A 17,871-nucleotide genomic window follows, 5' to 3' on the forward strand; every position below is an offset into this window, starting at 1 on the left:
AGGCGAATGACAGTCCAGCTTCAAAGTTTCTAGTTTAAAATCTAGTTTAAAATCGTTTATTGAAACATGATTATAATAACTACTTACTTTTAAATCCAAACAAACGTTTAGCATATTTGAATCCTGTGGATCAGGTTATTTTATGCTTGTTGATATAGGCTAATTAGAGCTCAGAGAGGATTTGGTCACTAAAAACGACGCTATTCTAATCGACCAAACGGTAAATCGATTTAAGAATTGTGTTCTTATAATTTGTAGGATATATTTGCATTACCTCAGTGTTACACTCACTAAATGCATGAATTAAAAGTGTTTTCAAATAGTTTCCTCTCCTCGGGACTCGTGCATTCACGCTGCAGGTTTACATGACGTCACGTCGAAAGGAGGAGTTAATGAGTGCGTCTTCGTTCTGATTGGCTAAAGCGGTCGTCAGTAAGGACAAGCTAGTATTTTGATTGGCTATGGAGGGCGGGTCCGCAGGTGTCTTTTGCTCATAGACGGACAGGCCATCAAGAAGGTGATCAATCTCTATCTCTCAGCACTGGCTTTCACCTTAATATCACGCGTGGATCATACAACGAGCCTCTTGAGGCACTGCATCTGATTGTCTGCGAGCGGACTTTGTGACCATATTGGAAACTTGTTGTGAAGTTTGTGGCTAATTTGTTTTCTCGCAATTCCAACCATCAGCTGGAGTCCAGACAGCTCTCCAAAAATAGTTTCTTGGTTTTGTGGATTTTCAGTTCACGGATCTCAAAGAAAGAAAGAAGAAAAGAGCACAGAAGACCAAGAATAAAAGGTAATGCAAAATATTTCAGATATATTTTAATTTTAAATAGCAACCAATCTAAACATGGAGAATTGCGCGTTGTTTTTTTGTTTTTCTCACATGTCCATTTTTTTTTATAATTTCTGTCATTTCGACAAAAAAATGTAAATATTTTGATATTTTATAGGTCTACTGTAGATTGTAACTTAGGCATCACTTTGCTGTTCTGTATAATATAACGCAGCAATTAACATTAGTATTTTAGTTGGTCAAGATCAAGTTGAGCTTAAAGTTTTCAGAATGGTGTAAAAGTGCAACAAACTTCACTACTGTGCTTTTCCGTGCAAATAAAACAGCAGTTAAATTTAATTTATTTTGTAATTTTAGTTTGTTCATTAAGTTGAATTCATCGATCCATTAAAAAAAAAGATTCAAAGTAAATTATATTGTTTAGGTCAAAGACAAATATTTTGCATTAAGCCAAGGATAAATTAATTCATGTAGATTTTTTAAATGAATGCACATTTACGGCTATATTTTGCATGAATTACTTGTGTCTTTCAGAACTTCACAATTGCAGTCGTAATTAACAAACTTTGCAGAGCAAGAGCGCACGGAGAAAAAAAGAGAGTTTGTCGTTTATTTAGTTGATAAGGTTTCTTCTGCAAATGGAGTCCCCTCTGGGTCTAATCTAAATGGCTATGGTGAATAATTTGCACACTCACTGACATTTACATATAGTTAAAGCTCGATTGTGGAGTCTTTAGACCCATGTTATCTGTCCTCAGCATGGGATTAATGAGGCCATTCATAGGCATGAGCGACGGAGAAAAAGCGCAACATGTCATTTACAGAACTTTTGTCTTAATACATTTGTACTATTGCTTCATAACAATTGCAACGAAACACAGTTTGGTCCTCCCAAATAATTCCAAATGCGCATAAGCTTCGAGTGTATCCAGAGCGGCCTTCTGTCCAGGAAAACCATGCGATTCAGCTTTAATTCAGGTATTCGATTCTATGTTGCGAATTTCGTTTTAAAAATTAAGTCAACTGTTTAATTATCTGTTGATTTCTTTCTTTAGGACATTTAAACAATACCGCGTGAATAAAACCAAAAGATCAGTATAAAACAACTGAATCTTCTTTAATAATAAATTATTTCTATTTACGCTTTTTGGGCCTTCATTCGAAATGTAGCCTACTCAGTCATTCTGGGTGTAAATAATAAACTGTTAAATGTAGACCTAGCTACAAAATTTCAAATTATATATGTGTATATATACATAATTTGAAATAATTATATGTATATGCTTGTTCGTTTATATTTATCTGTTATCATTTGTTAGATTGAAACGACAATTAATTAAGTTAATAGCCTGATTGTACCGCCAACTTTCGAACGTTCTGGTAAACAAAAGAAAAGATCAAACATTTGGCGGCGTCGCGTCAGTCAGGAACGCTTAACAGGGCATGACGTGTTAATGGCCAATTAGTGTGCAGGCCTTGATTAGTCGAGTGTGAAAAAAAAATAGATAATTAAAGTCAAGACCTTAGTCATATTCAGAGTGTTCACATGCGTTTTACATGTTTTTACAGTGGGGCTGTGGATTTAATATAGCCTAGCCTATCCAAATATTTATTACACTGCATTGTGAGATAGGACAAGATGTAGGCTATGATACAGTTTATAATTTTGCTGGCAATTTCTAACACTGGCATGCTCTTTGAACAATTAAAAAAAAAGGAATAATCAGTTCTTTATTTATTTCTAATATTGCAGGTATATTTTTTAATGTTGCAGGTGTTTCTCTGGAGCTCAACAATGATGTCATACCTCAAACAGGGCCCTTATGCCATGAACGGGCTGGGTCTCAGTGGGGCAACCATGGACCTACTCCATCCCTCTGTGGGATATCCAAGTAAGCACATATCTTTGATAAGATAACATTTAAAGAGTCTATGTATGTAGAATCTTTAGGCTACGCAAGAAAAACTTTAAACAATGCATTTCAATTCTAAATTTTTTTCAATTGGGTCTGTGCCTTTTCAAACAATCTTTAGACATGATTTAGTAACTTCAGTTGTTTCCTTCTTGCAGCTAATTCTCGTAAACAGAGAAGAGAGAGAACAACGTTCACTCGCACTCAGTTGGACATACTAGAGAATCTGTTCGCCAAGACGCGCTACCCAGACATTTTCATGCGTGAGGAGGTCGCTCTGAAAATCAATTTGCCTGAGTCAAGAGTGCAGGTGTGTTGTTGTGCCACCTTTCTAATGCTGAGAAATTTTTATTCTGGTCAAGTCACATTTATTTATATAGTGCTTTATACAATACAGATTGCACGTTACAGTTCAATACAGATTGTACATTTAATCATTTAGCCGACACTTTTATCTAAAGTGACTTACAAATGAGGAGTACGATAGAAGCAATCAGACCAATAATAGAGTTACCGTCAAAAACATGAAAAAAATTTTATGTTAGTGTCATTATTGTCATTAGTATCATTATTCAGCTCAATTTAGTGTTGTTTCAATTTAATTCAATAACTTTGTCAATGTTGCAAAGTTCATAAATTATTACATAAGTTAAATTTGATCTGTAAAGCAGCTCTAAAGGGGGCAATAGTGTCTGAAAATGATATTTCAGATGAAAATGAACTTTGAGGCACTGACAGTTATTGAGCTGAACTGAATCAACATTAAATCTGGATTGAGATGAATCATGTTGATTCACTTCAGTTCAATAAGTCAGTGTATCAAAGTTCAATTTCATGTGAAGTATGTGTCATTACTCAATTCAGATTCAGTGTTGATTCAATTCAGTTTAATAACTGTAAACATTGCTCTATAAAAGACAATAGTGTCAACTCAGTTCAGTAAACATTTTGTTCTCATCTGATCTCAAATCGATATTTTAGGTGATCACATCTTAATATTTCAGGTTATAGACAATATTTGCTGATTTATAACCAGTGACGTGTTTGTCAACAGGTTTGGTTTAAGAACAGACGGGCAAAGTGTCGTCAGCAGCAGCAAAGCAGCAACAGCAGCGGTTCGAAGATCCGTCCAGTGAAGAAGAAATCCTCTCCGTCCCGCGAGAGAACGGGGTCAGAGAGCAGCGGCCACTTCACTCCTCCCACCGTCTCCAGTAACACCTCATCCTCCTTGTCTTCATCCTCAGGCTCTGGTCTTAGTGCAGTGGGTCTGCTCAGCAGCTCGTCCTCAGGAACAACACCTGTTTCATCCATCTGGAGCCCCGCTTCGGTCTCGCCGCTTCCTGCTCCGCCCTCGCTCCCAGACATCTCCCCCCCGGCCAATGCGTCCTGCATGCAGAGGGCCATCTCGGGTGTTGGGGGCACCACGGGAGTGCCGTCGTACCCCATGCCCTACAACCAGGCTCCCAGCTACGCCCAGGGCTACCCGACCTCGAATTCTGCCTCTTATTTTGGCGGCATGGACTGTGGATCCTACTTGGGCCCGATGTCTGGCCACGCCCACCATCACCCTCACGCCCATCACACACAGCTGAGCACCGCCGGCGTGTCGGGACACATCGGGCAGACCGGCGGACACCACCCTCACCAGGGGTACGGCGGCGCTGGGCTGTCCTTCAGCTCCGCAGACTGTCTGGATTACAAAGATCAGGCTTCATCATGGAAACTGAACTTCAGTTCGGCTGCGGCCGACTGCTTGGACTACAAAGACCAGGCCGCCTGGCGCTTTCAGGTTTTGTAAGGGCTTGGCCCTGATGTTAACCTGGTTTTTTTTCCTTTGGAGCAAGTCTTTTCCTCGACACCACTGGGAAGAAGTAGTGACTTTTGTGCCAACTTTTTCCACTTTTCGGCGGAAGAGCCGCAGGAACAAGGGTTCAGAAACCAAAGTTTCTTGTGTGTTGCAAAAGCGTGACGGGTTCTTCGTCACCCTCGATGGACAGATTAAAAAACGAGGGTCAAATTTGTCGCACTCCTGACACAACGCACTGAACAAATGAGACACGCGTGGTGTTTGAAACAATGAAGGCAATAATAATTTTATATGAGTTTCTTTACAGAGGAGAATCTGACTTATGCCTTACTGCTCATGTGAGATGTTAAAAACTAATTTGCATTCATGTTCATTTAATAAATCTAAGCTTAAAATTGAATCTCATTGTTTTTTACTTCCTTTCTGATTTAAGTGATATGGGCCTTGTGTGTGCTAAAAATATCAGTTGTAGAAAATGTGTTTACACTGTAGAAAATCATTTTGAGATTTTGCCATTGCAGCTCATTTTTAAGTTTAAGAAAATGTAAGTTTATTGGCCCTCAACTAAACTGAGTGAGATATTGTCGATTTTAGGTAATTAATATAGAATACAAATTATTTGGATATATGTGCACATATATAAAATTCATTATATAATAAAGCAATAAACCTCTCAAGGCCATGTATAACAATGCAAAAGGGCCTGAAAGTCCTTAAACTTTAAAATTATTGTAATATATGGCTTGAAATTGTTTGATGCATTTAAATGGTTTGATAAAAGACACCAATTCTTCCACCAAGGTAGCGTGTGGTCTTATAATTACAGTTGCCAAGAAACTTCAAAACAGAAGCTTCAAAATGGAAATGTTTCTGATTTGTAAGGCTTCAGAGTCACAGGATCTAGTGAACAGCTTCATTATTGAATTAGCTGAGCTGTGGCTGGAAGATTCAATCCAACAGAAAAGCTCACAAATCATATAAACAATGTGTAAACAAACTGATAAACACGTGTTGGTTTTCTGACCAATGTACAGATTTATTTATCCAACAGAAAAACGACAAATCACGATTTTAATTATCAGCTACCTCAAAACTCTCAGTGAAGCAGCTGGGTAAATAGGATTAGATATACGGGACGGCGATGTTTGCTTGTTTGGTCAGGAGAACCCCGCTGTGCTGTAGCTGCATGGCATCTTACTGAGGAGCAAACTTTGTGGGATTTGGTACATCTGCATCAAACAAGCTCAACTAATCTCTGAGCATGTTTGAGGAATGCTGTTGTCTGGTTAAAACTGGACTGAAGTAATCCAAACACCTGTTCTCACCAAATAACACCATAACCTGATCATTTACCAGTGTTCTTCTGCATGTATTCACACTAGGGACTCCAAATTTGTATGGCCTAATTTATATTATATCAATACAATGAACAGCCTAGACGCCCCCCCCCCCCCCCCAAAAAAATGCAGTTAAGATTACATTAGCTCAAGGGCATCTCTATTTATTTATTTATTTGTTTGTTTATTCGTTTATTTTTGGAGAAAGCACTAGTTAACTAATAAAGCTCACTTAATGGCCTCACAGAGTTTAGATGACCAAACAGAAATAGAATTAAAAATTTAAAAAACATCCAAAACTTTTGAAATTCAAGTACAAAGAGAGCTGTTGTAGCTGAGGATGGGTAACATTACTTTGAAAGAAAAAAGTCAAAATGTACGTTAAAAATAATATTTATACTACACATTTCATTTAAGAAACATTTTATTTTAAAATGGCAAATTCGTTTTTAGAATATTTTGAAATATACTATCCAGAGGTCGCTTCAAAGGTCACCAAGGCAGCACTGATTTGTTCAAACATACAGTAAAAAAACCTGTGAAATATTATTACAATTTCAAATATTTTTATTTTAATATATTTTACGATGTAATTTATTTCTGTGATCAAAGTTGTATTTTCAGCATCATTCCGCCAGTCTTCAGTGTCACATGATCCTTCAGAAATCAGTCTAATATGCTGATTTGATGCTTTAAAAAACATTTCTTATTATTATCATTGTTGAAAATTGGTGCTGCTTAACATTTTAGTGGAAACTGATAAATTTTTTAGCATTTTGTAGGAACAGCATTTATTACAAATAAAAATATTTTTCTATATTATGCACTGTTATTTGATTTATTTAATACATCCTTGCTGAATAAAAGTAAAAATTTCTTTACAAAACAAAAATGATCTGACCTCAAACTTGTGAACTATTTGGTAAATAAAAATAAGTAGAATTAATTACACTTTTTATATCTATAAAATTTTAAATACACTTATATAAATGAAATGCATCAGTGGACCACAGCACTGTAACTCTGCTCACAAACTTGCCACTTATTTCTCTGCAAATTCAGGGTCATGTTGAGATCACATATTCTCTGTATACTACATGTACATATATACTTATACTGTTATTCTGGTCTCACCTTTGCACCCAGGGGCCTTCAACAGTGATAAGCAGCTTCCACAGGCACTTGTCATTGTGGTGCTTTGCTTGTTTCATGATAAACTTTGTAAGAAACCTTTGCTTAAAAGCTGACAAATAAACTGTGTGTATATCATGGGTGTGTATTGGAACACAGACCCATTAGAAAGTAAATGACTCACCTAAGCAGACATGAGTAAGTCACAAACAGCTTGACTTCTTCATGAGCGAGGTCTACGGCAGGTCTCCCTCTCTGTTTTTTGTTTATGTCCTAATATGAGTTCAGGCATGATGGGAGCAGCCACACTTAGAGCTGTTTCCGGACCTGAGGGAAGAAACTCAGTTTTCCTCACTAGGGGCCTCTGGCTGCAGTGGTCCGGGTGGACTTGGGTTTCTCCTCATTATACATTAAGGGGGAACAGAAAGGAATTACATAACATCTGAATGTGTTTGTGTATTCATAAATCCATATATAGCCAATAATTATCTATAAATGTGCATAAACGCTTTTAGTTTGTGAATATATAATTATACATCCTGAATATGTAGTTGTAAATCAGAATGATAAAATATCTATCTATCTATCTATCTATCTATCTATCTATCTATCTATCTGTCTATCTGTCTATCTGTCTGTCTGTCTGTCTGTCTGTCTGTCTGTCTGTCTGTCTGTCTGTCTGTCTATCTATCTATCTATCTATCTATCTATCTATCCACACACACATTGGTATTCGTTTCCTATTCCTGTTAAGAACATTGCAGAGTATTTCATAATATAAGTGATGGCATTTGTTTCTCACAAGTAGAGTCAAAACAAGTAAACACACACACACACAAAGAGACAGAGAGAGAGAGAGAGAGCACCTGTATTTTTTCAGTTTTCTATTTTTCTATTTATTTATTTTTTTTGGTTCAAGGGTTGACAAATAGTGCATGATGGTACATTAAGCCAGCAAATAAATAGGTTTAAATTAAGTAAGATCTGCTCATGCGGAGTATTTAGTAAAATACCCGTTTATATGTGTATTTACCTATTTTAATCTAACTTTACTCGATTGTGTGGTTAGCTGTATTTTATCACTCCATTCAACACTTGTATTTTCCATGCCAAGTGACTGTCAATTCTGTCTTTTTAGTCCGTTTCTGCTTTTTTATATTGTCTCACTGAAGTCCTTTATCATGGCGTGACCCTTTTGCAAAATAGCCATGTGTTGTTAGCTCTACCTTAACTCTCTCTCTATTTCTCTCTCTGCTTGAATAATTCAGATAAAGGAAAGAAGGGCTCAATTAAGTGCATTTCTCCATAAACCCCGTGCTCACTGCTTCCACCATGCAAGCACTAATAATTAGCATGTGAGGAGGATGTGTGTATCTGTGAAGGAGAAAAGATGATGATTAACACAAAAGCTTCAGTATATTTAAATTACACATACTCTCTCTTCCTCACTGTGGTCAGATATTTCTGTACACTAACACTAAATAGTAGCCTAGTAGGCTATTGTGCTATTTCAAGGGCAAAAAAAGAGTCAGAAGAACATGAGGTTGAATGAATTATGACAGGGTCACACCATAACACCAAACACCCTAAAGATGACTCCCTCGACCTCTCCAATCTGTTTGTGTGTTTTCTGAATGTTCTGACTTTGAAACTATATCCACACAGCACAACCCTGCCCAAAGTGTGTTTACAGCTGAGCTTGTTGTGTGTTTGCTTTGGGATGCGTGTCTGTGCAAGTGTGTAAACGGATCTCCCAGCAGCCCTTGGGTGCTGTCAGACTTTTGAGTGACAGCAGAGAGCTGCAGGATTATTGCTGGCCGGGCATAAACAAACCCCGAGGTTTCATCTGCCACGGGTCTGGAGGGCCACTCGCACACATTCTATGCCTTTTTATGGTCCTGAATGAATGAGACTCGGACAACATTTGAGAGGAACCTTTGGACCTCTGAAGTTCTGATGGCTCAGGAATCAAAGGGGCTGTGTAGCGGCAAGCAGATCAAGTGTTGGTGGTCATTGTGCTTCATCAAACAGTTTTTGAGAAGGTTGAATCTGACCATTTTAATCAGTTTTTTTTTTAAACTGTTTTATATACATTAATGCACTCTTAAAAATAACAGTGCTTTATGATGCCATAGTAGAACCTGATTCCCCTTGAGCGTGATTTAAGTGATTGGCTCACAAAACTTGTAGACCTGTGATCCCGAAATGGTAACAGGTGTAAAAGGGGGGTTTCTATATCTTCAAAAACTGTGTGAATAAGTTTAACTATGTAGATTCAACAAAGACAAAGAAAAATGTTCAGATAATAAAAAAGCATTGAATGCAACAGAAAGAGGCAGAACTGCTTAGGTTTAATATAACGTAATCAATATTAAATGTTAAATGAAAACATCGAATGGAATATCTTTATTGTCATTGTATTCAGTGTAATTACTTATAATAATTATCATTGCACAAATACAATTGTTTGCAACTCACGTACACATTACCATAAAACCAACAAATACGTTCAAATAAATACAAAAATAAAAATAATAACAGCTAAACAAAGTCTAACAATGACAAATAGCTCATGGCTCAGCAACAGAATCATTACAGGGTGAGAAATTATTTTTAAATAAAATTTTGGTACCAGACAGTATTCACATGAAATCAGCAGTTGTATTAAAGTAAGTTCTTATTTATATGAAAATATTAGTATTAGTATTAGTATTAAAATAAACAATTAATAATTCTAAAATATTATTCATAAATAAACTGTACTAAATATTACATTAAATGTCATTTTAATTATTAGATATTTACGTTTTATTTTTTTACACATTATAGACAACACTTATATGATTTCTGACAGTATATTAAGTCTTTCATATAATATCTTATTGTGATGGTCATCCCATAAGTGTGAATCTTAAACCCCGGCGGGTGAAACGTTATCCCTCCTCCTCTCCCAGTGTCCGCTCCTCTCTCATTCCCTGCTTTTGTGCTCTTTAAAGTGGTCGGTGGGGTGTTAATAATTTGTTTCTCTCTCTTTTTTTCATCCTTCGTCACTCGCGCTCTCTCATCTTCCTTCAGAGAGCAGGATGGGGTCCTTTAAGGGTGCCGCCCTCCCTGTTCCCCTCTCTCTTTCATGCTTTCTTTCTCTCTCTACCTCGTTTCTATCCTTTTTCATGCTTGGCGGCACCGGTCCCACCCTTTCAATTTGGGCGCACCGCAGTGACACTGTCAGAGCGGCTCAACTGGAACTGTTGCTATCTTTGGAATCTTCCCTGTGTGTGGAAGAGATTACAGTGAAAGTTCATCTGTAAATTTAGATCGTATAGGCCCAGTAAAGTTGATGTTGGTCTAAAACACTTAATTCAAAAGTTTTTCACATCCCTCCTTTTGTCCTTGGAAGGGCAACTTATGAAAAATAAGATTTTGTAGGCCAACAATAGCATGTAGTGTCAAAACAGGCTACCAGGAATTGACCGTTTTTCATAACAAGTGCAAGGTGAAAAATCATTAAGAATCAATACTGTGAACTGTAAGTCATTTAGAAAGTAAAAAAACAGTAGCCTAGTGGTTGAAATTTACAATATATGCTTTACATTCATGGCCACAGTGGCAATGGGAAAGTAAGTAAATAAATACATAAATGAGCAGATTTTTGTGTTTTTGTGTTGTAACATACAACAAGAAGGCTATAAACATTTCACTATGCTCTTTATGGATTCATTAAATTCATGTGCTTGTCTCATTGACAATGTAAATTTAAAAAAAAAAAAGAGATTTAGAAAAGCACTCCAATAAATCATGTTAATATGCACTCTTCTGTAAATATGCATGCTTTAAAAAAAAACAGTGTTAAAGTTTTATCTTTTATGATTCTTATATTATAGTTAGAAAGTTGCAGTATGCAAATAGGCAGCATCCAGTACAATGACATCATCACTTCTTTTTAGATTTTCTGGAGATGTTCAAACTTCCATCATAATGTCTTTAAAAAAAAAAAAAAAAATATATATATATATATATATATATATATATATATATATTTATTATATATATATATATATATTTTATATATTATATATATTTTATAAATATATATATATATATATATATTATTACATTACATGGTTTGAATTAACTCTGCTAATAAAGTGATAATAAATATTAATAAAGTTTATATTTACGTAGCACCTTTAAAGTAAGCTTCTGAAGACTCTTTACAGAATACAAAAACATTATAGAAAGTACACATGAGCAAAATATAATCTAAAGTAATATAAAAGCATACAAGAAAACAATAACAATATATACAAAAGTAATGATTAGTGATCAAAATAAAGGAACCATACAAATAGGCCAGTGTCAATTCTGAACTCAGATGATGCTTGTGTTGCTGTGAAAGTATTTTACATTTACATTTAGTCATTTAGCATGTGCTTTTATCCAAAGCGACTTACAAAAGAGGACAATGGAAGCAATCAAAAACAACAAAAGAGCAATGATATATACGTGCTATAACAAGTCTCAGTTAGCTTTACACAGTACACGTAGCAAGGGCTTTTAAATAATATAATAAAAAAAAAACAGATAGAATAGAAAAAGAATAGAGCAAGCTAGTTTTAGAGGTCTTATATATATATATATACATATAATTGTATAATAAATTAAAAGAGAATAGAATACAAAAATATTATAAAGGTAGTTAGAATTTATTTATATAGTATATATATATATATAGATAGTATATTTGAAGAGCTCATTTGCAAAAATGGATAACATCATTTTTATTAATTTATTTTAAAATCATGTTTTTTTTTCATTGTGCATTGCATAAAATTTCAATCAAACTTCAGTTGGGTTATTTTGATTAGGTTAAAAAAATAACTAAAAGTTGTTAGCTAACTAACACAATAAAACAAAATAAAATAAAAAAGATTTTTGAACATTTTTAAAAAAGTAACTCTTCATATGATAATAGTTGATGAGTTTTGTATAGGTTTGTCCAAATGTCTGGCTTCAGTAATCAGAGCAGGTGACTTGCAATAACGTTTGTTCAAAAGCTGTAGTCTAAGTAGAAAACAGGCTTAAACTACAGCTAATACAAGCAACAATGAAAACAACCGTCCCAGCTGGAGCTGATTGAAGTCCCTGTCTCTTTCTCCCAGACCTTCTATCTGCTAAGATGATTTTACGCCAAAGATCAGCCGTTTGACAACACACACTTTAATTAGACATGTGTGGAAAAGGAAAGACTCACACACACCAGGAGGAAAACATGTTACAAAACTCATCTCGTTCAAATATGGCCCCTCTGACACCAAAAATTCCCGGATTAAAATGCAACTCAATTCTTGAACATCAGCTTAATTGCATTATATTGCATTTGTAAAGCAGCAGTTCATGTAGTCAATTTGCATTGTCACCTTTTGCTGGTAGATGTTGTAACTGCACCATCTGCTGAAACTGGGCAGGACGTTTCAAAAACAAATTACCAAACAAATTTGGGTCATATTTCTCTGGAAGCTTGTTTTGATCACAAGGGAAAAAATAAGGTAATTGTTGAGTTATATCTTTATTAGGTGACATCTCTCAATTCTGATTGTATTCTATGAATTTTGAGATTTGAATTTTATTTAATTTATAGAGTTTAATTCTTGCAGTTCAGTTTTTTTTTTTAGAATTCTAAGTTTACATATCAAAGTTCTTTTTTTCTGGCATGGAAAAAAAAAGTAATTGCAACTTACAATCTTACAATTCTGACTTTTTTTCTCACAATTGCAGGTTTATATCTCTTAATTCTGAATTTATATCTTGCAATAAAAAAAATAAAAATGTGATCTTAACCTAGAAAAAAAACGGAATTGTGAGATAAAAAGTGACAATTTTTTTTTTCCTGTGATGAGAAAAAATTGCAAATACTTCACCCCCTAAACTATAATAAAATGCTAGGATTTTTTTTTTTACATTTTGAGTTAAAAATAAACAAACAAAAATAAAACCATTTTCTAGTACCATGAAAGGCATAGAAAATTCAGTCATTATTTACACACCCTCAAGTTGTTCCAAACCTGTATTAATTTCCTATTTCGGCTGAACACAAAAGGAGAGATTTTGAAGAATATAGGTTACCAAACCATTTTTTTGTTGTTGTTGTTGTTGTTGTTGTTCCAATTGACTTCGATAGTATTTTTTCTCACACTATGAGAGTAAATGAGGAACTGTATGATTGCCCAGATTCATCAAAATATCTTCTCTTGTGTTCAGCAACAACTCCAGACCGTTCTATAGGATAGATTACACCTCTATCAGTCTATCTGACCATTAGAAAGAGCAGAGCCACAACACCAGCTAAAGAAACGACCATCGGAAGGATTCATATGCTTTAAAACACTATCGATCCCATTTGATCACTGCACAAACAAAATGATTACAGAGCAATCTCTTGAGTAACGATCGCTTTAACAGTAATCTGGATTACGAGCCTCATGAGTCTTGTATTGTGGTGTGTGGATACGGTCTAATCTCATTCAGACCGAGAAGGCAGATGAATCTGATTGGTTGCAGTTGTCCTCAACAACAATGAAAGATTTGATGGCACCAATCTTGCAATTTGATTAATGTTGTCTGATAATATCTGTCTGGAAATGGCAGAGCTGTTATCATACATAGACACAACTAAGACAAACAGGCTGTATGTGAAATAAATGACTGAGAAAATGCATGCACACTGATATTTCATTGTGTAGATTTCCCTTGATATTTTGAGTTGGGATGCATCAATGTTTAAATTCTGGCTGATACTGATATCTTGCAATTGGAAAAAAAATACTTATACTGATAAGCCAACAACTGTTTTTAATGCTATGGCTGGTATTAAAAACTAAAATCAATCATTTTAAAGGCTGAAAGTCAATTTAGGCATCACAATATAATTTACATTAAGAAAAAATGGACCAATGCTGCATTTATAAGATCAGAAATACAGTAAAATATTTATTTTACTTTTATTACAATTTAAAGTATTTTTTTTATTTTATTATATTTTATAACGTATTTTATTTCTATGATACAAAACTGAATCTTCAGCATCATTACTTCAGTCTTCATTGTAGCATGATCCTTCAGAAATGATTGCTTCTCAAATTAGATTTTTTTCTATATTATTAATACATTTTCTTGTTATTATCAATGTTGAAACAGCTTAATTTTAAAAATAAATCATGATAATAATTTTTTTTTCTGGATTCTTTGATTAATTAAAAATTCATTGCACAAAATTTGTTTTAAATTTCTTTTTGTGACATAAATTATTCCACTGTCACTTTTCATCTATTGAATGCGTTTTGGATAAAAGCACTAAAGTATTAATTTTTAAAATATGAATAATTTATATTCATTTTTTTCATATAAGTTATGTTTCGGAGCAATGATGCTGAAAATTTTACTTTGCATCCCAGAAATATATTACATTTTAAAATATAATAAAATAGGAAATAGATTTTAAATTATAGGTGTATTTCACAGTATTACTGTTTTTACTCTCTTTGGTCAATAAATGCAGCCTTTGTGAGAAACATAATTCTTGCAAAAACAGTCAAAAAAAATCTTAATCAAATTATTGCAATCTTTTGTTTAGCAATATATATCAATTGATATTGAATATTTGTGCAAATGTATACACATACACTATGTCTTCTATGTCAAAGTGACTTCTGTATTCTGTTCACATTCAGAACAAGAAATCGGGGAGCCACTACCAAACATTTCCGATGCGAGCACATGTGGCAGAGAAATCCTTCTTTAGCAGAAGATGAGATGAAGAGTTCATGTTGCGGCTGAAGGTCAGCGTCTGACACACGTCACTCCGATGACAGCAGAACGAATGTACTGTCTTAAAAAAAAATAACAGAACAAACTTTATATATTCAACACTGTCAGGAGCACACAAGATATCATTTGTGACTGTAAACAAAGATTAAAGCCCTTGGTGATGAACACAAACAGACACACACAAGGAATGAGCTTAATTCTGAACTGTAGTTCACTTAAAGGGGAAAGTTCCCCTAAATATGAAAAATGTGTATTTTGTAAGTTCGTATGTATTTCTGCTGAACACGAAAGAAGGTACTCAGAAGAATGTTGGTATAAGCAAACAATTGCTGCTAGCCACTGACTACTATAAAATGGTAAAAATACTATGGAAATCAATGGTTGAATACTTCAGTCGAATAAAGAAATGAATACAGGTTTGGAACAACAAAGATCATTTATGGAAATGTCTTTGGTATGTTTTTCCTTGGCAGTAAAACAGTGTGTTCTTCAAATTGGACTTTTACACACATCGTAATCTTCGTGTCATGAGAGGTAAATGTGGGAATTTCAACATTGCCGTTGAGACGTCGAGATGTCTGCATGAGCTGTTGTGTCTGATGACAGTATCGAAATCATCCGATCCAAAACAAAACCTGGAACGATTTTTTCTCGGTCTATACGATAATCCCGAAGAAGATAGCAATCCCGCTTCTGTTTGTTAATCCCTGTCGGAATGTGTGTGCGTTGCCCGTATTAAGATACTGATCGCATGTTATTACCTCCAAATGAACTCTTGAGTAAAAGTGACGTTGAGCCATGTAAAAGCACCATGTTAAACTAGCAAAAGCATGCATTCTTTACTGTAAGTGTGAAGAAAGAAAGTAGAGAATCCATGGATGTTTAAGGTTCCTCGTGGATGCTAAATTAGTTTTTATGAGGTTCCCTTTTTCAGTTATAATGCTGCCATAGGAGGAAGCTACCTATGTAGACAGCAGGACTGGGTTTTGAACAAATCCGCTGTGTTTTCAAGCAGCAGGACACAGCAGGGCTGGAAGCATGAGAGATGAAATGTTGCACACTTCGGTGTAAGTTCAAGACACAGAGTGTCATCGGGTCACATGGCAAACAGCTCACGTAGAGCTCAGGGAGCAGCTTTTCGCAATCATGCAGAGCTCTAGATAAACCCACCAATCACAGCTCTGATCACAAGCTCAGGGTTCAAGTGTGTGTCAAGGATAGAACGCCCAGCGTTCTCCACTGTCCTCCTACAGCAGCACATCTGAACACAATAACTCACAAGGAGGAGCTTCAGAGGAACAGATGAATGGATTCCATTGTGATAACTCCAAAATTCCATCTCATTTCATAAAGATGTCATAATCATGAGAATGAGCTGCTTTAAAGGATTAGGAAGTTAAAACAATGTTTTCACCCTCATGTTGTTCCAAACCCATATTCTTTTTTCTCCATAAAACACAAATGATGTTTATGCAGCTATTTCCTTTAGAATTTTCTATTCAGTGAATAACTTAAATACCAATTTTTTTCCTGTCACTTTTTTTAACAAATGTGGTCCCTAATAACTGTAACTAATAATATATGTAAATGAGCTCCATGACTCCATGTTGTTATTTTCTAAAACTATTCAAAATCATTGTTGATAATTTGAATAAAGATTAAATAAAAGAATGAATATTAATATTTAAAATGAGAAATTCAGCTTTGGAAACTAACTGAAATAAAATAAGATGAAATGGTTACACTTTATTTTAAGGTGTCCTTGTTACGGGGTAGTTATACATTTAAGTACTGAGTCATATTAATTAACTACATGTACTTCCTATATGGTTAGGGTAAGGATTAGGGTTTGGTTTAGGGTTACTTGCATGTAATTATGCGTTATTAATTGTAATTATAATAGTAAGTACATGTAATACGTGTAATAAGGACACCTTAAAATAAAGTGTATACCGATGAAATTATAAAGTTATAAGCTGAAGTACTAAAACTGAAATAAAAAATAAATCTAAAAGATATGCTAAAAATGAATAAAAAATTATTAGTTGAAGTAGTAAAATTACTAAAATATTTCTAAATTGCTAAATAGTATATAAATATAAAAACAATAACAAATACATGTAACAAACTTAAAGTAAATTAAAAGTAAAATTCTGCCTGCATGGGCAACTAACAGACATAAAATAAGTTTTAAGATATTATGTTATAATCTGAAGGTCTAAAATTACTAAAACTAAAACATAAATATAAATAAATTGAAGCTGAAAAAATGAAAAGAAAAAAAAAAGCCAAATTTAACAACATTACTTAAACCTAAAGTAAAATTAAAATATGAATAAATATACCTAATTAAAATATAAATAAATATAATAATAATAAAAATAATAATAGTATAGAAATAATCCTAAATATGGGATTAATTGGAATAAAGCTGTAATAAAATAAAATATAAATATTATATGATAAACTCAGTTTAAATGCTAAAATTACTGAAACTAACATAAACTAAAGCTAAAATTAAAGCTAAATATTACAATAACTAATGAAAAACTTAAAACTTAACTGAAAGTATAAAAATAAAGCAATTTAAAATAATATGTAAACTTTAGAAGTATAAAAACGATGCTGATATTTGAGGATGAATAAATAATTTTCAGTTTTTTTATTAAATATTCCTTTAAAGGTGAAAATGATATTGATTTATGTCAGTGCAGTATTTTTGGGTAACATAAATACGCAATAAGAGCCAATTCTTAAAATATGCAACAAAAAAAAACAAAACAAAAAAAGCCACCTAATAAAACTTAAAACTTAAATAAAAATTAATTCAAGCCAAAAGAAATATTGAATTTTTTTTTTTTTAAATGACAAATTTAACAAAATTACTAAAACTTAAAGTAAAACAAAAACTTAAATATAAAAACTAATTCAAATATTAATAAGTACTATTCTAATATTACTATGGGGGGAAAAATATTTAATTAATTGGAATAAACCTAAAATTAAAATATAATATAAATATTATGACAGTGACATGACATACAGCCAAGTATGGTGACC

At 33.9% G+C, this 17,871-nt stretch overlaps 1 protein-coding gene across 1 annotated transcript; it reads left to right on the forward strand.

The window, feature by feature from the left end:
- The first annotated feature begins 403 nt into the window (after positions 1 to 403).
- LOC132143176 (homeobox protein OTX1 A-like) lies at positions 404 to 4,919 on the forward strand. The gene is made up of 4 exons (XM_059553321.1): positions 404 to 799; positions 2,574 to 2,691; positions 2,871 to 3,022; positions 3,767 to 4,919. Exons 2-4 carry the CDS (start codon positions 2,595 to 2,597, stop codon positions 4,508 to 4,510), a joined length of 993 nt encoding a protein of 330 aa, XP_059409304.1. The 5' UTR covers positions 404 to 799; positions 2,574 to 2,594; the 3' UTR covers positions 4,511 to 4,919.
- The last annotated feature ends 12,952 nt before the right edge of the window (positions 4,920 to 17,871 follow it).

This window comes from Carassius carassius, chromosome 7 (assembly GCF_963082965.1).
Source record: "Carassius carassius chromosome 7, fCarCar2.1, whole genome shotgun sequence".
Taxonomy (NCBI): Eukaryota; Metazoa; Chordata; class Actinopteri; order Cypriniformes; family Cyprinidae; genus Carassius; species Carassius carassius.

Coding starts and splice junctions, on each gene's coding strand:
- LOC132143176 (XM_059553321.1), top strand. CDS start 2,595: ATGATGTCATACCTCAAACAGGGCCCTTATGCCATGAACGGGCTGGGT. Junction 2,692..2,870: donor TCCCTCTGTGGGATATCCAA/GTAAGCACATAT, acceptor TCCTTCTTGCAG/CTAATTCTCGTAAACAGAGA. Junction 3,023..3,766: donor TGCCTGAGTCAAGAGTGCAG/GTGTGTTGTTGT, acceptor GTTTGTCAACAG/GTTTGGTTTAAGAACAGACG.